Source organism: Pleurodeles waltl, chromosome 10 (assembly GCF_031143425.1).
Source record: "Pleurodeles waltl isolate 20211129_DDA chromosome 10, aPleWal1.hap1.20221129, whole genome shotgun sequence".
Taxonomy (NCBI): domain Eukaryota; kingdom Metazoa; phylum Chordata; class Amphibia; order Caudata; family Salamandridae; genus Pleurodeles; species Pleurodeles waltl.
Window position 1 is genome coordinate 892,925,345 of NC_090449.1, and position 21,148 is coordinate 892,946,492.

General features: G+C 42.4%; 1 protein-coding gene across 2 annotated transcripts in view; it reads right to left on the reverse strand.

Annotated features, from left to right (window-relative positions):
- Window positions 1–21,148, reverse strand: part of KRIT1 (KRIT1 ankyrin repeat containing) — a 449,032-nt gene that overhangs the window by 394,375 nt on the left and 33,509 nt on the right. For both annotated transcript variants that reach the window (XM_069211631.1, XM_069211630.1), the window contains one exon: window positions 9,374–9,533. Coding sequence is in view for 1 of the 2 variants with exons in the window: in XM_069211630.1 (XP_069067731.1) it covers window positions 9,374–9,533 (160 nt within the window). In the remaining variant the exon portion in view is untranslated. The remainder of the gene's footprint in view (window positions 1–9,373; window positions 9,534–21,148) is intronic.

A 21,148-nucleotide genomic window follows, 5' to 3' on the forward strand; every position in this document is an offset into this window, starting at 1 on the left:
AAGCAAGCCCCAGGTCACCGATAAGGGATACCTGGACTCTCTCCACAGTATACCTCTTTTTGGTGTACTATATAGAGAGCCAGCTTCATACAATTAAGTTTTGATGAGCAAGTCATCAGGCATGAAGTCATTTGAACTTCAAGTCTCCTATTGATCTAATGTTCCTGGAGAGAAGATTTAACTCTATTATGTATATGCTATGTTTTAAACTATAAATATTAAAGAAGCGATGGATGGGGGGACGTGGCCACGCAAGATGGCCAACATTACGCGCTCCTAGGAGGCTCCCAGTGACCCCAGTTTTCCTGCATCATCCTGCCTAACACCCAGAAGCATTACTGCCACACCTCTGTGCCTGGTTGGCCACTTCTCCGTGATTGGGGAGCAACTCTACGAGCGAGAAATAGGAGATCAGGGGCGGGCCTGGAGGCCATTGCGGAACAAAATCTGCTGCAGCGGGTTTGGGCCGCATGGCAACTGGGGGACTCGCTGCCTGGGGGCCAGCCTGCAGAGCCGTCTGTGGAGAGGACCGGAAAGCTATGGGGGAGTGGACTGGAAGAATCCGGAGAGGAGACTGTGCCCACTGCCAACCGCGACGCGATCCTCGCACAACCTAGCCTTTGCAGGTAGAGTACTAGACTGCGTGTTCTAACCAGGTTTCGTGCCTAGCGCCGCAGGGCTGTGTTGCTCGACGCTGTACCTTCCGTCCTGGGTGGCCTGGGTGCGCCGAAGATCCTGGAGGGCAGTGGACTCAAGCTGCAGTTGGGCAGCTCCCCTTGAGGGGACCTTGGGATCATGAACGCCGCACATGCAGCTGCCGGGAGTGAAGCCTAGCTCCAGACGGAGAAGCACCAGCCTGCACTGGTTTTAGCAGCGGGGTTGTGCCACCGGCGGCCTCTTGGACCTCGGCGCCTAGGACAGAAGCCTGCAGATGAGCGGCACCAGACACTGTGGTCCCTACGGGTGGGGGGGACTTCTTAATTTTGCCTGCCCCCTTTGCATGATCAATGGGCTGGCCTGAATAGATGCACACACCCAGGTAGTGGCAGTGAGCCCTTGTCCCTCTCATTCCTAGGGCCCCTCTTCAGTACCCTGCTTACATGTTAGAGCATGGGGAGAGCTTGGAAACAGACTTTTGGCTGGTTTATCCTGACAACAACAAAAGGCACTGGTGCTTCAACCCCTATCCCCCCCCCCAGGGCACGAGGACAATTTCTTAGCCACCCTCCAGCATCGCTCTACTGACTTTGCCTGCTTTTCTGAAGGGACGAATTACCTGGTACAGCGCCGCACCGGGCTGACGATTCAGGGGTTCGGGCATGGGGTGTTGCTGACTGGCTCTCTAGAAATGGGGGAAGAACAGGCAGCATGGGCCCCTTCAGGGGAATACTATGGAGCTCTACACAACCCCGACAGCTGTTTCCCAGCGACATACCCGCCAGAGTGCCCGCAGGGGACTAGCATCTGGAGCTTCCCGCCAAAGAGCCCTCAGGGCTGTTCTGCTGGCGGCCATCCAGGGCACTAGAACTGCATTAGAGAACAAAATCAAAACTATGGCCCATGGGGTTAACCTGTTGCACTCGGATTTCTGCTATGTGTCCAATAAAATGCGAGTGGCTGAGGATTCTACAGGGGAGTTTCAGACAGAAGTAGCTACCCTTTGTAAGCAGATGGCAGAGGCCACTTCCTAATCAGGACCCCTTGAGGTGCGAGTGGAGGATGTGGATGGACATTTGCACCAAAACAATGTGAGACTCTTGGGCTTCTTGGAAAGGGCAGATATGGGTGTTATAGAAAAATTAATTGATCAAAGGATTCATGACACCCTGAGACCAAGTGATTTGTCCCCTATGTTCACCAGTGACCCTGCCTCGCTCTGATGCGCAACCAAGAACCACAATAGCCCTCATTCTGAATTAGAAGGACAGGGACAGCATCCTCCTTGAGGCAAGGAAAACTGACAAAACCCAATATGAGAACCATAAGCTATCCATCTACCCTGACTACACCAATAAAGTGCAGGGATCCCGGAAAATGTTCCTAGAAGTCAAGGCCAAGCTCCATGCTATGGGTATCCCCAACATGTTGCTATCTCCTACCCGACTGAGAAAAATCCCTGGGGTCAACTCTCACTTCTTTGATCACCCAAAGGACATCTGGCGGTGGCTGGAGATCTGGGACAAGGTGCCCAGGGGAGGTACAGGAGACTGGAGGTCTGTGCCCTTGGGATTCGGCAGAACTGGTGGAACCTCCTAGAGGGCCAGAATGGAAACCATTTCTGGGGGTGGGCGGTCCCCCAGAGGGGGAGTGGCGGGTGGAACTCCCCTAGAATGTTTATTCAGGAGGATGGCACCATGGCGTTAGACTCTGCTGAGCCTAGGAATGGAGTGACGGGGCAGAGGGAGCCCCCGAGACTCAACTGATGCAAGATGAATCTATGATCTGATGTGTTCCCTAGACATTAAAATGGGAAGTTGAGCTGTCAAACCATCATTTACACGCCCCTCTTTTTTCCTAGAGAGGACTTCTCTCCTGGGGTGTTACAGAGTCTGGGTTGGAAATATTCAAATTAACCTATGCCAGAGGTCTTCAAACTGGGGGCGGGCCCCCCTAGTGGGGCCCCAAGTGATCCTAGGGGGAGCGCCAGACTCTGGCCAAAAGAAGCATTATACAGAAAACAGGCCTTTGTTTTAAGCAGAAGCATGTTATTGCATTTTTAAAAAGGTAACAGTACTTAATTGCAATGTTTAAATAGGCCTAGACATATTTAAACATTGCCATCCTTACAAAATAATCGTGAAAAATTCTGAGGGGGCGGCCCAAGGATTTTTATTTTCCAACTGGGGGGGTGCGGCATTAAAAAGTTTGGAGACCACTGATCTATACTTAGGATGGCCCTATACTCTCTATGGAGTGTCTGAGATCCCTCTCCGCATACAGTGGTAAAAAATGGTTGGTGTTGCAGGGATTAGGCTGTGGGTCCTGACAGCGGGAAGAGTATTGGATCTGCAGTATGGTGATTTGTTGATATGCTGCTCATCTGAGGGGTAGGGGGAGTTGGGGTTGTTTATCTGAGTTGTAACCCCATGGTTGGGGGTTTCTTGTTCATTATTGCAGTGCAGAGCTTTGGGCAAAACAATGGTCCCCATTTAGGGTGGTCTATGATGAGGGTGACTGTGCACGAATGCATTGAGGAGGGATTATAGATTGCTCCACTCTACCCACATGGCTGATCATTTACGTATTGTGACATGTAATGTGGGAGGGCTAAGGGAACACTCCAAGTGCTATAGAGTCCATTCATTCCTCAAGCATCATAATGCACAAATAGCTTGCCTTCAGGAAGCACACCTTATGAGGAAACATAGAAACTGGGTAAGAAGTGGAGGGGTCAGCTATTTTCCTCCTTTTACTCCTCATATGCTGGGGTGGTTATATGGGTGCACCCCCACCCCCCCACCGAGTCCCCTTCAGACACACCTACAGCGAAGCATACGCAGAGGGATGTTATCTTTTATTGGAGGGCACACTGGATGGCTGGGAAATCATTATATTGCATTTGTATGCCCCTAATGTAGACAACCAATATTTTTATAGTAAAATGTGGTCTGTTGGTCTGGGCAAGAGACTTCAATTACATTTTGGATGGGAGGTAGACTGGCACCTGCCCTGGAAGGGCACTAAACCCTTAATGGAGAGGACACTTAAGTGTCAACATCAGGGCAGTGCGCGCTCTATTGGCGACTAGAATGCAAAAACCCAGCACTCTCAAAACAACGTAATTTATGCATTGTGCTGATATGTTGTTGTTTAACCTTTTGCATTGCAGAGTTCAATCCTGAAGACTTATTTTTAATGTGCTTACAAATGCTTTTCATTTGCAATGTATTGCTGCAGGCTTTCAGAGTGTGTTAGGGTGTGGTCCCTTTCCAGGGCCTTATAGACACTTTCCCTGCAACATGCCTGGGTGTGGTTGTGGGCTGGGCCAAGACTCTATAAAAAGGAGCCAGCCCAGCTCCAAGTGCTCACTATTCAGAGGTCCCGGTGAAGAGCAGCAGCTACTTCCTGAGCTCCTGTCCCGGTGGCCTATTTGATCTTCCAGACATCTGACTTTCATTCTTCATCTGGAGATCCTTGTTCTGGGCGGTAAGACGGTGGTTGGGCTGGCCTCCCTTACGCCGTTATCGAGAACTCTCATGTTCTTGGGCCTAATTCATTTATGATTTGACAGAGTACTTTGTGCGTGTGAAATATGAGCTTGAGTGTTTGTGACATTTGCAGGGTGACTTGCGAATCGGCAAGATGCGTGATTCGTTTCATGATAATTTAATCTTGTTATTCATTGCACGCTACCATTTCTTGACATTTGCATGGTGGCTTAAGAATGGGCAAGACGCGCGATTCGTTTTATGGTGTTTTAACTTTGTTGTTCATTGCGCGCTACCATTTCTTGACATTTACATGGTGGCTTAAGAATCAGCAAAAGACGCGTGATTCGTTTCATTGTACTTTGATCTTGTTATTCATTGTGAGCTGTTATATCTTGGCATTTACATTGTGGTTTACGAATCGGCAAGACACGCGATTCGTTTAATGATGATTTGACTTTGATATTTATTGCGTACTAACATTTCTTGGCATTTTACACGGTGACACTCGAATCGGCAAGGCGCACGATTCTCTCCTCGAGTTTAATTCATGTTGTTTATTGTATGCCACTATTCTAAGATATTTATCATGTAATATTTGAGTTGACAAGTTATGTGATTTGTTTTCCTGAATCCATATTGTGTTATTCATGCTGCACAATCCTTTTATGGTGTTTACTATATATATATATATATATCTACAATATGAGGAATTTGTGTTGAAAGATTTTAAGAGTACACAGAAGAACAGAGTTTCTAGATGCAATTTTGTATGGTCCTAGTATGCATTCTCAAAAAAGAATTTATATGACTGGTTTAAAATTTTGTCAGAATGTTTTTCTGATTCTCATGTAAAGGAAAGTACTTGAATAAGAAAGTTTTCATTTAATCCATCTTGATTCCCTTACAGGTATCCCGCCATCTTGAAACTTAGTCATTTTAAACTTAATTCTTAGATTGTTCATGTTTTCAGAATGACTATGCTTAGAATCATAGTCTAGTATTGATTTCAGGAGATATAATTTTTATATTGTGTGTTCTAACCTTTTTCTTACTACAGGTCTCCTTCCCAGCTGTTTCCCTTCCTAATCCCCTCTTGAACTCTCTTAGCCTCTGTGATTTATCTATCAGAGTCTTGGAGCTGTTCAGTGGTGGACGTGTTGGGAACGTGCACAGACCCCGAGGATCTGGTGACTCTGACACTTAAGGCAGCAATGAATAATCTTGGTCTGCTAGATGGATGGCGGGCTCTTCACCCGGGGGTTGGGAGGGAGGCGAATACACATGGCATTCATGGACGCATAACACTTTCAGTCGTCTGGACCAGCTCTTGGTGCGGGGCATTGATCACACAAGATTAGAGGCAGTAAAGCACCTGGGAGGATTTTTCTCAGCTCATGCTCCTGTATTGCTGACACTGTTATGGGGGTGATACACCTCGAAGTATCAAGAGCTGGTGAGTGCCCGCTGATATGCTAACGGATGCTGTTTTGTGGGAATTCCCAGTGATGTCCTTGCAGAATTATATCGAAGAAAACTGAGGAACCATGGAAACTAGAGCAATTTAGTGGGAGGCACTTAAGGCTGAGCTGAGGGGAGAATGTATAGGTACAGTTTGCAGAGTGAGAGAGCAGTTGGTGACAGACCTCAAGATACAAGAAGAGAGATTGGTCGACCTCCACAAACACAAGGTGCCATAGACTGAGGTGCGTGCAGCAATGTTGGAGGTCCATAGAGAAATGCACCCGATCTGGGATACCCTGGATAGGACAGGCATCAAACCATATTGCCAACTCTTGCATAAGGAGAACAACAAATTGGGTAAGCTATTGGCTTGGATTCTTAGAAGTGAAATGGACATACCGCCCATTTTGCACATACAGAGTGTCCATGGGGAGATACAGACCAAACAACAGGACATATTGGCTGTCTTCCTGGAACACTTTAAAACTGAATTACCGCACAAGCCCAAGAGGAACAGAGGGGGGAGAAGGACAGCGTCCCGGCGAGGGTCTGGTAGCCTTAGACGAGGCAGGGTCTCATACAGAATTTGGAAGAGGAAATTACATTGGAGGAGCTTAGGACAGCCTTAAGCTCACCTAATGGGTCCAAGGCCCCGGGAGATGACAGATTCCCTGTAGAGTTTTTTTCAGATTTACTCTACACTACTCAAGGAACATTTGTTGGAGTTCTTTTAAGGCTAGGGAGAGAGGTCTCTTACTAGTGACCTTATGTGAGGGGATTGTGAGCCTCATGCTGATACCTGGGGTGACTGAAAACTGGAAGGTTTCGATACATGGGGATCTGGGTCACGCACAAAAAGGCAGACCATAAAATCAAGAATGTTATGTTGCGATATGCCTTAATATATATTTGACGACCTGGTGTGGGCATTTTTATATTAACTCTGTATTGATGTTGAGGCTCACAGACTTGGCCTATTTTCCACTATTTTTATCAACATCTGTACTTCCCTGCCACTGGTACAACCGCCTTGCAAGGTCTCTGCAACTCTATGGCTGGCATTGACATGTATCCATTGGAATAAAGTATATGACATCTAAACTCTTGCACTGTATGTTAATGCCTTATTGGTTGTTTATTTTAAAATAAATGAAATACAGTTTAAACAACAAAAAAAAAGGAGCAATGGCTACCTGGTACTCAAGAGTACTCATTAAGAAAATGCAACTCATGGACATAATAATTCCAGCTAAGAGATAAAATGAAAAACTAACCTATTAAATCACACTTATGGATTTAATAGTTTACCATGGATGAGTATATTGTAAAAGACATTTTCCTAACCAGTCGCAGTTCTAAGTGCCACCACTCCTGACAATTGTCAGGCAGTACAAGTGATAAACTGCGTAGACAAAACCAAAGATTACCAAATACAAAACTGAGAGGTCTATATCTTAGATTCAATGCACATTACAAGGAATCAAATAATTTTAAGACGAAAACAACCTGTTTTAGGTATTGTCAACAGCATTTCAACCTCAAATCAAATAATTTTAAGACAAAAACAACCCGTTGGGTGTTGTCAAAAGCATTTCAACCTCTCAATGATTAGGTGAGGTCATCAGCAGCTGAAGGTTGGAACTGTGACAACTACAGTAAAATAGGGGCATATTAGTTCACAAAGGAATGTGAAATGCTAGTGGGAGAACAACATAAGGGTGGCATTACTTGTGTAAATAAAGGGATCAATCATATGTCAATGGTAGGCTGCACTGTATAGCTAAATAGGGGCTATTTATAGTATTTAATAATCAGTGATATGATAAAGTCAGTAAGAACTGATAAATGAGATCTATTATCTAGAGTTCAATATTGTACTGATTACTTCTATGCCCTCCCTTTGAGGAATACTTGTGCACAAGGATTTAATATCCATTGTTCCTCACAGTATGGGGCAGATATTTATTGATTCCCCTACTCTGTCCTTTTCACCCAATGCCACTCCTTTTCACTTTCCTGAGTTGGAAGTATTTACCATCTGCCCTCCACCCTTACTCCCAATGTGATTGAGCAGTGGCACAGCAGCCCAATGCACTGCCACACGTGCTACACTGACAAAGAGGCACCCACCATCCTTAGTGTAAGTACCTTTAATCATTGGCTGACATAATTGTTTTTTTTGCTTTGTACTTAATCTTCCTGATGTGTCCTTTTCTTCAAGGCTACAATCATTGATTGATTCTAGCACATATATGTTCCCCTGCGGTCTGCATGATAGAACATAGGTACCATTTTATTGTATGGGTACTCAACTCCGCCACCTTGGTCTATTTCTTTACAAAGTACAGCCTTTGGGAGAGCAACAAATACTGACTGACTACCCCATGTAAGTAAATCCGCATGCAGCATGATACGCAGAGGTACCATGCTAATGTATGTATTTCATGATCCCTGTATTTGTCTATTTATCTATACAGTAGAATCTGCCATTGGCATTTGATTGTTCCTGCATCTCTACTTGAGTAATACTCCCACTAGCCCTTCACACTCTTTCATGGACTAAAATGTCCTCATTTTACTCTAGATGTCCATGCCCTACTGATATAACTATGGACAAAACCTGCCCCTTCAGGCTGCCTCCTATCTAATTTGTAATAAAAACAAAATAATCCAAGCGATAAGTGCAGTCCACATAAAGTACTCATTTCAAGCAACTAACTCCACACTCATTTACAGTGGCTTAGACCGCTCCTGGCATGGAAACAACATCCAAGCCACTTCTTCTTGGAAGTTTAGATCAAGGTAGTAGTAGCAGACATAATACCAGAAAGAGAGCCTGGCATCACTTCAGCAAAGGCTGCATTAATGATAACTGGTTTCTCTGATCTCAGCAAAACTGTGGGGTCTGCAAGGATGCATATAAATAGCAGGCAAGTTTACTTCTTTTATTTGACTGAAATTCATTCAATTGTCACTTTATGTAAAACAGCCAAAGTATTTGCAAGAGTCTTTAAAAATCAGGCAGTCATATGTTCACACAAAACAAAACATACTTTCTAGGCACAAGGTGCACTGAAAAAGAAAATGGAGAAAGTTATATGTAACAAAGTTTTTGCAGCTTGATGTTTTTCCACGTTCACAGACTGTACATTATCCTGCATTTAGTGGGTGAGTTTCAAAAATCATCTTGCTAATTGAATATTTCAGAAGCAGACCACAACCAATATGACTCATTTTATTCTTTTTTAATTGTGTTTTTGTCCCTTATCACTGCTATCCAGAACATGTAATCATACTAAAAGTTCAAAGTAAGAGTCTCACCTTCTGAGCCCTACTGCACTTGCTTGGGTCTTTCAGCTGCTTAACTCTTTGTGCCATTATACGAAATCAACTAGTGCATTTCACCACTATTTTCATGAACGACTGACGCGTAGAGGAGTCTAATTTGAATTAAATCAGATATCTTGAAAGCAAGCCATCAAATAAGCAATATCCGTTTTTTTAAGAATGGAAACAGACAACATGAAGAGCTAAAAAACAAATGCCCCATTAATTTGTTTTAACAATTTTTGTAGGATTAGAACATGTACAATTTAGAACTTGTGTTTTGCAAAATCATGCACTGAGATATCCTACAATCATCTGGAATTATAATGTGATCAGATTGTCTGCTCTCTATTTGACAACAATGATTGATCCTTTTTGACCTCATGCAAGTGTTTGGTAAAAAACAAACATGTTAATGAGAAATGGTCGTTTACCTCGAATACCCTGGTTTGCTGCTGAAACTGGCTTTGTAGATTCTGCAACATACTCCAAGATTTCCTGAGTCACATCATTCACTACTGAAATTTTTGTTTCTAACAAGACTTTCTTTCTCTTTTTCTTTTGTCCTTCAATTGGAACTTCAATTAGTAATATCTTAAAAACATAAAGAATTAAAAAGTAAGTGAAGTATCTTCAATGGATTCATCTTTCTTTAGTACATCAAGCATTTAAGTACGCACACTTTTTAAGACGTTCTTAATGGCAGATGACTGTGTATTAAAACCAAAAGAAAAATTGTGTGCTCAGCTCCCCCTTCCCAGAGTTACCTGTGCTCTGCTACTGTATGAGGAGGGCACATGCAATTAACTAATTGGTTTAAACCACAGTGCATCACATTTTCTCATGATGTCGAGACATTTGGTCTGTGATGTGTGTGCTACAAATGAACACTGATTCACAAGCATGACATATCCTACAACATCAAAAGTGCAAGGGTGATCTCAGGATTTAATCCATGTAAAACAAAAATCAAAGTTATTATTCCAGACCATAGTCATGACTCAGCCTCGTATGTTAGCGCTTCCAAATATGAAAGCTGTTTCGTTCTTGAGAAGGCTGTTGAGATAAAAATGGAAACTGAATAACGTATATTCACATTTTCAAATGAACAGCTTCCTGGTAATTCATTAGGTTGCCGGTTGTAAACAGTGGACGTAAAATTTGCTTCCTTATGTCCCTGTAAAATTTACAGAACAGAATAAAGTGCACAGTTGACTGATTAGATTTACCATCACATGGACATTTAGGAAGCGTCTGTGCCCAAGCCCCCATTTTGGCGAAAGCAGCATCAAAGTGCAGGTGTTCAACCTTAATCTTGTAAGATAAAACCTATGTTGCATATTTAGTACAGTTAACAGGTAGTTCTGAATTCCTTTTTTTATAGAGACTACGCAGTAACTACGCACAGAAGACCAAGTCATCTCTCGAGTGTCCCTATCCATCTCTCTCTTCCCTATTAAAATAGCTTTTAATTCCTTTTTACTATAGCGATGCTAAAAGGATCTGCAATGCTAATATTTCCATCCACTGCCGTTAAGAGACTACTGATGTAGGCCAGCCATGGCATCTTCTCTTTATGCTGAAGTGTTAAGCAATGTGTTACCAGCTCTTTAGTGAACTTTGTACCAACTATACTCCATATACTATGCCAAAATAAAGCAGGACTAATCTGAATGGAATCTTCTAAAAGACACACCCAATTCCTTATGTACAATGTATTAAGAAACTGATCTTGGTACTGCCAAAAGTCTGCCTTGGAAGAGATTTTCTTGTGCTAGTGGGGAAGACCAGTTTGCCCAGCCCCACAGTGGAGCCCCATAGCTAACACTGGGTAAACATCTGCTTTTATATAACGTCAATATTTCTCTGACTGGTTTGTTTCCTATTTCGGCAGATAATCTAAATAAGGCTTTTGTAGATCTTACAAATTGTTAATTTCCTGGCTTCAGTTGTGACCCCCAATGACCACTGCTAGAAACTGGTATACCTAGTTAGGTAAAATGTTGTATTTCGGCCAAACCCTCGCCCTTAATATGGTGGACCCTCTTTGGGGCCTTCTCTTTCCCGCAGACCATGGTGAATGTCTTCTTTAGGTTAATTTTCATACCTTTATTCTCCATATATAAGACAAAGGTGTGGATTAAAAGGGGCATAGCCGCTAGCTGCGGCATTCCAAACTTGCATTAGTATAGGGACCCATAAAGTAACATGAGGTTGAAAAGTTTTGATTCGGACCCCGTTGGGACTAGCCGCTTTTGCATTCAGGGATTTTTCTAAGGCTTTAATGATCCCACCATAGTGTCTTAGCCAATCCTCCTGTTGTATGAGGCCCTCAACCCTAGGAGCCGACAAGGGTAGTCTACCCAATTGACCCCATTCTACCTGGGTAAATTCAATCAAGAATAGAGAACAAGTGGTAACAATTGGGAAAAATACAATTGTAAATTTCAAGCAAAACAAACTATAAATCAATCATTGGAACTGTAATTTAATTAATAATCTGAATTCACTTTATTTTTGGTCAGATATAAGAATAGCTGGTACATATTCTAAAACACATTATACAAGTAAATCAAAATATCAATACACAAACAAATGAAAAGAAAACATTCAAAAAACATAAATTCCTTCAATCATCTCCTTATTTCCAAAACAGTGTGGTTACTGCCAATGTTTTCAATCCAAATCCACAACAAAAGAGATTGTAGAATTGTGTACACATCTCTGTATCACCCTTATTTCCATACAAATTTAAAGATGCGTAACTTAAACAATCATTATACGCAATATTAAATGTATCCACAACCCCTCTTCAGATATAAAAGGTCGCTGTGTTTCGGCCCGGTCTAATTAAGGGCCTCATCAGGACTAACGGAGAGAGAAGTACCTAAAAAATACAGAAAGCATCAAATTACCAAAGGAAAAAATTAAATCTATGTCAAACCTCCACCGTGTGTTTGAATGTTTTTTAAAAAAAAAGAAAAAATGTAATGTGTCACCACAAACTGGCCTCCTGCCGCAACTTGATAATTTCCATGCAGAGGTAAATAAGAACCTTAAGGTGCAAACGGTCCCTCTAAGTGACTGATGTATTATCCATGCACTACAATCCATGTGCAATTAAAGTGCTGCCAAATATAGCCCTACATGCCGGGAAAATGAATTTCTATGTACCTATTTCTTATTCAAATAGGGCTGTCTTAAGCTCAACCCTAATATACTTCTTCCTAAAAAACAAACGAATAGAGTGCACAACATCAGTTAAAGACCTCTGCTTTCTCTTAATTCAGGGCCAACATGTACATACTCTCTATCCAGAAGTAATTTGAGATCGTACTCACATTTATTTTTAAGCCAAGCAGCACATCGTGGCTTCAAAACGGAATACTAGCACAAAACTCAGGGATTCAGGAAGTCCTCAAAACTTTCACCCTTATATCACAGATCCCATCAATCGCCTGCATTCGTATCGTGACCCGCTCTCTTTAGCTTGAGACTCGTTTTATGGCGGCCATCATCGAAAAAAATTAAATATCCTTGCTCCATTAAGCACAGCAGCCATCTTTCTCTATGTCTATCTCATCCGATACAGCCATCTTAACATAGATCAGTGGTCTCCAAACGTTTTTATGCCACCCCCTCCAAGTTGAAAAATAAAAATCATTGGGCCACCCTCAGAATTTTACACAATTATTTTATTTTATAAAGATGGCAATGTGTAATTAAGCCTAGACAGGTTTAAACATTTCAGTTAAGTAATGTTACCTTTTTATTAGTGCAGTAGAATGTTTCTGGTTAAAACAAAACAATGTTATCTTTGTAATGCTTTTTTTGGCCAGAGCCTGGCACCCACCCTGGGATCACTAGAGGCGGCCCCCCGGTGTGAAGACCCCTGACATAGATACTATTTATTCCGAATCCTCGCAGCTTTTCTAAAACATAAGACGAGAGATCACATCTTTATACAGAGAAACCTCCAATGGTTCAAGTATGCCATCAGCGGTTCTCTGTGATCATTGTACATCCCGATCCGATAAATTTTATTTTAAAAATTCTTTTATAGCGGCCATTTTGGAAAGGGATTAGATGTCTTTTTTCTATTGGACATTGCAATTAGCTATTCTTCGTGTGGCCTCTGCTCTGAAGCAACCATAATGAAAGAATAAACTGTCTGATCCTGTTAATATTGAACACCCGGGCTCCAGGCTCTCAATCCAATTATATTATAACAAAGTACTGCCAAAGCTTGTGATTAAAAGGGGCGCAACCATTAATAACATCAATATTTCTTCATAAAGCAGGAAAAAACATTTTTCTCATATATGTTATATAGTGACAGATCATAAGAAATACAGCTTAAAAAAAGAGTCTACGAAATATTAAATACAAAATGTACCTATACTTTTTCTATAAATTTAATCTAATGTAGCTCTTATTGTCAATCAGAATACTCAATGCACTAAGCACACTTTCAATAAATGTGATCAAATATAGCAATTGTTAATCAAATTGACCTCCTAGATAAAGGCCCACATTTCGTCCAAGTATTTCAACCCATGTTGCGCTGTTCCATATTTCTCAATTAATCTGGCCTCCATTCTGTCCAGGATGGTGGCTATAGTTCGTCCACTTTGACCAGTACTACCTGAAGTACTGTCCACCAGATATAATTTGGCTTCTGGTTGAATTCACTATAACATTCCATCAGTGGTGCTCCTCTTGTTGCACATCTCATTCTTGATCTGTGTTGGAGAACTCTGGTTTTAACAGGCTGCGACGGTTGTCCAATATATACCAGCTCAAATGGGCATTTGATGCAACAGATCTTATTTTTAGTGTTACAATTAAAGAAACAGGTTTGATAAGGTGTTTGTCCATTCAGCATTATTTCTTTAGTTTCACTTGTAAATTGACATGCTGTACAATTTTTTCCATTTATAATGGCCCTGCTAGAGAGGTAGCTGAAACATCTTTCTAAGATCTTTTCTCTTTTCCACAGGATACATAGCTTTAACCCAATGTTCACGTAAATTCCATGCTTTCTTGCAAACAGTGGTTTCTTAATCCCCAATCTAGTCAAAATCCTCCAATTTCTTTTGTTGATAGATCTTATTTTGTTTGCTTTAGAACTATTAGTGACACAGATCAACGGGGTATCTCTCTTTCATTGTCTAGGAGTTATAGTGTCTCTCTCGGTGTGAACCATGCTCTTTAGATGCTGCTTTTACCAGTTTTTTAGGGTAGCCTCTACTCACTATTTTTTCCCCAATTCTGTACAAAATTTCAAAATAGTCATCTCTATTACAACAATTCCTCCTAATCCGAAGGAACTACCCATAAGGTAAATTTTCTTTCAAAGTTCTAGGATGACCTCTAGAAAAATGCAGCAAAGTGTTGTGATCAGTTGGTTTCTTGTAAAGGCTCACTTACAAGGAAACCCCATTTGATTTAATCCAAAGTTCTAGAAAATTATTTTTCTTAGCATCCCAATTCATCTTGAACTTAAAATCTGATGTGTGTTGATTTAACCATTCATGAAAGTCTATCAGAGCTGTCCCATCTCTTTTCCAAATCATCAAAATGTCATCTATGTATCACTACCATTTGATGATATTATCTCTAAAAGGGTTTAAAATATTGTATATCCATTCCCTTTAAAAAAAAACTCCATCACCAAGTTGGCTATCTCTGGTGCAAAACTACAACCCATTGCTACTCCCTTAGTTTGTAAATACATAGGGCCAGATGTAGGTAGCCGTTTGCATGGTGCAAACTGCGAAAATCGCAGTTTGCGCCATGCAAACAGCCTAACGCGATGCTCATTCCCAAATTGCGAGTCGGTACCGACTCGCAATTTGGGAATGCGACTCGCAAATAGGAAGGGGTGTTCCCTTCCTATTTGCGACTCGCATCGCAATTCAGAATTGCTTTGTGACCGCGAAGGCGGTCGCAAAGCAACTCGCAGTTACCACCAGTGACACACTGGTGGTAACTCATTCGCAAAAGGGAAGAGGTCCCCATGGGACCCCTTCCCCTTTGTGAATGTCGACAAAAATATTTTTTCAGAGCAGGCAGTGGTCTTATGGACCAAATGGTTTCAATATTTATTTCATTTTGCAACTCGTTTTCCTTTAAGGAAAACGGGCTGCAAAATGAAAAGAAAAGAACTGCTCTATTTAAAAAGCAGTCACAGACATAGAGGTCTGCTGACTTCAGCAGGCCACCATCCCTGTGAATGCAGGGACTCGCTATGGGGTCGCAAAATGCGACCCATCTCATTAATATTGATGCGGTGGGTCTTTGCGACCCAATAGCGAGTCGCAGACGGTGTCTGAGACACCGTTCTGCATCCGAGATTGCAACTCGGAAATTGCGAGTCGGACAGACTCACAATTTCTGAGTCGCAATCTCGGACCTACCTACATCTGGCCCATAGTTTCTTATACAAGTAAAAATTATGTTTCAAGCAAAGAGTAGCCAAAGCAGTTAGAAATTCTGTAGGGATATTGATTGGGGGTAGTCTGGTGTCTAAGACTTATCTGATCTCTACAATAGCCTCATCCTGAGGGATGTTGGTGTAGAGAGGTTCAATATCAAAAGTCACCAGAAATTGATTATGCTCATTAAATGATAACCGTTCAGCTTTATTGATAATATCCATCGAATCCCGGACATGTGAACTACAAAAGGTTTAAGAAAGGTATCTACATATTGGGCCAATGGCTCCAGAATTTTTAACTTGTAGCCCTAACAGGATCGTATTATTTTTAAGATGTTCTAATAATACTTGAGCATGTAGTTTGGTTCCTATATTTTTTTAAACAGTTGAAAAAGACAAATTAGGGCTACAAGTTAGAAAATGTACCAGTCATATTCATCTTTGATGAAAACCTACCTAACCCAATTCAGTGGAGTGGGTACAAAATGCTCGAGGGACTGGTTAGCTTTATCAGTAGAAACAGCATTACGGGTTAGTGAAGATGAGTTAAAAGAAATTGAGGAGTTGGAACAGGAGATCTTAGATTATAGAACCAGCTAAGATGCAAAACAACTCTTGGAGAGTGTTAATAGAACTATAATAGAATTTAAAAGTCACACAGTTAATCAGAAGACCACTAAGGTCGTAAGGGCTATCAGAAAATTCAATTTAGAAAATGTCTATCCATATTTAAAGAAAGGTTTTTATAAAAATAACAATCCGAGTAATTTAAACCTTCAGTATCAGAAACGATCCCGGAGAAGATTTATTACCTTCTCGGATACATCATCTGATTCAGACCAAGAGATCTAAGGACAATCCCATTCCAATTCACAATACAACGGGGCTCAACCTTTTTTTGGCATCGGCAGCCGCTGAGGAAGGGGAGGCAGTACCAGGAGGGGCAGTTTCACGAACAAGGAATTTTTCCAGACAAGGAGAAGGACATACAGGCGATGAATTATAATAAAGACCCCATTCCAAGCTATAATTTGTCAACATACTCCCCGACTACTACTGGAATTCAAATAATGAGTAAGGGATTATCTTTTGTACCACTCAAATATCAAGACCTTGTTGAGACTAAGACAGCGATATTGCGATTTCTGCGGAAGGTTAGATTAAAAGCCTTTTTTTCTGATGCCCCGAAGATAAAGAGGTGAATTGCAGCGGTCTTAGACCCAAATAGACTTTTTGTCCAGAAAAAAATGATTTGCCTGTAGAAATATCAGTCTTTGAAGACGTAGTATTTTTAAGAGAAATTAATAATCGTAATAACACAAAGATTTTTTTCAGACCTAACCGTACGAAGACAGAAATGGAGTCGATTTACAATTTGGCTAATAATCAATCCATTATTATTAAACCAGCTGACAAAGGAGGAGGAATAGTCATGTGGGATAAAGACAAATATGACCAAGAAGTAATGAGACAGCTAAATAATCAAGACCACTATCGACTGATTAATGAAGATCTTTCCCATGATCTCCAGCACAGAATACAAACTATTACCAGTGAGGCTCTTGATAATGGATGAATATGGAAGAAAGTATTTTTTTTTTTTTTACAAAAACAAAGGGAGGATGCCTCTTGTTTATATACTTTCGAAAATTCACAGAAATCTGGAGAATCCTTCAGGGAGATCAATTGTTTCTGCCTGTGGCTCAATTCTAGAGCTATTGTCCCAATATGTAGAAACCTTTCTTAAACCTTTTGTAGCTCAAACTCAGGCATATGTTCGGGATTTGAAGGACATTATCAATTAAGTTGAAGGGTTACCATTTAATGAGCATAATCAGTTTCTGGTGACTTTTGATATTGAACCTCTCTACACCAACATCCCTCAGGATGACGCTATTGTAGTGATCAGATCAGTCTTAGACACCAGACTACCCTCAATCAATATCCCTACAGAATTTCTAACTGATGTTGCTTGAAACATAATGCTTTCTTGTATAAAGAAACTATGGGGGTCATTACAACATTGGCGGACAGCAAGCGCCGCCCGACAAGTTGTAACCACCATGCGGCCGCACAAAGTTTCTGCCCGCTGGCCCAGCGGGGACATGGGCCGCAACATGGGAGCCGGCTCCTAATGGAGCCGGCAGTGTTGACGCCGTGCGACGGGTGCAGTTGCACCCGGCGCGCTTTTCACTGTCTGCATAGCAGACAGTGAAAAGCTGCATGGGGCCCTGTCAGGGGGTCCCTGCACTGCCCATGCCAGTGGCATGGGCAGTGCAGGGGCCCCCAGCGGCCCCATAACTCCCCGTTCCGCCAGCCTTTTCCTGGCGGTGCAAACCGCCAGAAAAAGGCTGGCGGTCGGGGACTCGTAATCCCCTGGGCAGCGCTGCCCAGGCGGATTATCACCGCCGGGCAAAAGTGGCGGAATACCGCCGGCGGTGCGACCGCGGCGTTTCCGCCGCAGTCGTAATACGCCTGGAAGCACCGCCAGCCTGTTGGCAGTGCTTCCGTCATTTTAGCCCTGGCGGTCTTGTACCACCAGGGTCAAAATGACCCCCTATGTATTTACACACTAAGGGAGTAGCAATGGGTTGTAGTTCTGCACCGGAGATAGCCAACTAGGCGATGGATTTTTTTTTAAAAGAAATGTGTTTACGATATTTTAAACCCTTTTAGAAATAATATCATCAAATGTATTGATACATAGATGACATTTTGATGATTTGGGAAGGAGATGGGACAGCTTTGTTAGCCTTTCATGAATGGTTAAATCAACGCACATCAGATTTTAAGTTCATGATGAATAGGGATGCTAAGAAAATGAATTTTCTAGACCTTTGGATTAAATCAAATGGGGTTTCCTTATAAGTGAATCTATACAAGAAACCAACTGACCATAACACTTTGCTGCATTTTTCTAGTGGTCATCCTAGAACTTTGAAAGAAAATTTACCTTATGGGCAGTTCCTTCAGATTAGGAGGAATTGTTATAATAGAGATTGCTATTTTGAAAATGCGACAGAATTGGTGAAAAAAGTAGTGAGTAGAAACTACCCTAAAAAACTGGTAAAAGCAGCATCTAAAAGAGCATGGTTCACACCGAGAGAGACACTATAACTCCTACACATTGAAAGAGAGATACCCCGTTGATCTGTGTCACTACTTATAGTTCTAAAGCAAACAAAATAAGATCTATCAACAAAAGAAATTGGAGGATTTTGACTAGATTGGGGATTAAGAAACCACTGTTTGCATTAAAAAAAGCATGGAATTTACGTGAACATTGGGTTAAAGCTACGTATCCTGTGGAAAAGAGAAAAGATCTTAGAAAGATGTTTCAGCTACCTCTCTAGCAGGGCCATTATAAATGAAAAAATTGTGCAGCATGTCAATTTACAAGTGAAACTAAAGAAATAATGCTGAATGGACAAACACCTTATCAAACCTGTTTCTTTAATTGTAACACTAAAAATGAGATCTATTGCATCAAATGCCCATGTGAGCTGGTATATATTGGACAAACGTCGCAGCCTGTTAAAACCAGACAACAAACCAAACCAACAACAACATGTTCCGCAGCTATATTCGGGGTGGCAATCAGTTTGGGCTCAACAGGTCCCTGAAGTCAGTCCTTTTCATCATAGCTTGTGAGAGGTGCAAATCTGTTAGCGGTTTGGAAAGATAGGTACGTGCAGGGATTGAATGGAGGTGGTATGTGTGCAGGGCCTTTATGGATGGTGGGGTTATAGAAAAAATATCAAGGGGTTCGGCTATGATTACCCCAAGTGAGTTACCTCCAAGATGGTGTCTACAACCAAGGTCAAAAAGGAGAGATTTGGCCACCATAGGGGAATCGAAGGTTTACAGCAATACAGTAGCCCTGGCCTATTTTCTAGCAGGCCCAACCCAATCTACCCTTTTCACCATTAACACTTAATGAGATAAAAAAGCTCGAATCACAAATCTGCTTTTACATCCAACATATCACCTTATTTTTTAGAACTCTCCATAACTCAGGTAAGTTAGAAAGTAGTTTAGGTACGTCTCTTAGATCAATAACATATAGGGTTGTCTCTGGTGGGAGGTGCAAGATATCTGAGAGAGAGGCTATAGGTTCCAGTTCAGATGCTCTTTCAAGAGGCACCTGAAGTGTTTCCTGGGAACTAGGGAGGAAAGTATGTGACATTCAAAAATTGTCAGAAGTGGAAGTGCCAATTAGGTTGAGACTAGGTGGACCCTAATTATGTTGAATATTATTTCTGGAGCCAAGGGAGAAAGCATCAGTCGATGAAGTAGACAACAGAATACCAGGTGGTTGGTCTATGGATTTATATAAGGCTAAGGTTTCATTAACTGATTTCTCCAGTATGGAAATCTTGACCTTTATCTCAACCAAACATTTTTCCTCCACGTTTTCCAGCCTAAAACATACCTTCTTCAATATCACTTCAGATTTTTAATAGAAGCCTAGTCCTTCTCCTTGTCGGGCGGAGCTTAGCCTTGCGCCTCCTGGCATGGTGAAGCAGTGGGCAGGTTGCCCAAGGTCAGGTGCAGCCTGGGACTTGTGGTTTGTGGCCCCCTGAGCTTACAGTGTGGTGTCCTTCCAGCACATGGGGAGCTCCGGGAGGAGTTTATCCTCAGGCCTCTGGGCACGACAAAGCAGTGAGCAGGCTTTCCCCAGTCAGATGCAGGCTGGGACATGTGGTTTGTGACCCATGGAGCTTGTAGCCCAATGTCCTTCCCACACTGCAGAAGCACTGAGCGGAATTTATCCTCGTGCCTCGGGCACTGCGAAGCAGTGGGCAGGCTTCCCCACGTCATTTGCAGGCTGGGACCTGTGGTTGGTGGCACATGACACTTGCAGCACTGAGTCCTTCTCCCAATCACACAATTACGCGGTAGATCCTCTGTAGAGTGGAAGCTGACTTTCAGCTCCGGCATACACAGTTTGACAAATACCTTCAGATCTGACTTGCACAGGCTGTTTATTGCTCTGTCTTTACAGATCTTCCCGAATACAGCCCGCTTGAGGCGCACTTGCTGATGGGCAGCATTCGGCCTCTGCGGCATGCCGAACATATTCCACTCTCTGATACATATGGCCCCAGAAACAGAAATGGGAGGGCTAGGTCAGGCTGCTTGATGGCGCGACTTATGGCCTTTAGAGAGATTGTCATACCATCCGGGCTGCAACGTATTCAACTAAACTTCCTCCATATGACCTACTTGTCCCCCCTGCAGACTCTGGTGGGCGGGACGACTCTCTATGCTCCAATGTTTCCTTTGCAATAAATCTGATGCAGAGTTTTTTCAGGTGGTCTGGCAATGCCAAAGCACTGTACCATTTCCATTTTCGGAGCGCAAATCCAGAACACTTACATAGATGCTGGAGAGACACACTGATTTCTCAGCCTGGGCCAGTCTCCTTTGGATCCTGTTGAATATAGGAGGGAATAGAAAGAAATGGACGTTGATGGGGGTGGCATCAGTCCTGGTCAAGTGCGACAACGTGCGGAAATTGAGTTCTCGGGCCACATCCACGATCGCTGATTGGTGAAGGGCAGAGGACAGGTGTTCCAAACTGGAGGAGACTGTCTACAGAGCACAGGGCTACCCACTGAAACATACCCAGGCATGGTGAAAGTGATGGAACTATCATAGACTAAGAGGTGATGGAGAATCCAAAGACTGATGTGGGCCTTTTTGTAGAATCTGCTGTACGAACAATAGTGGTGGGTGGCGTGAGGGGGTGGGATGCACATTGCTCTGT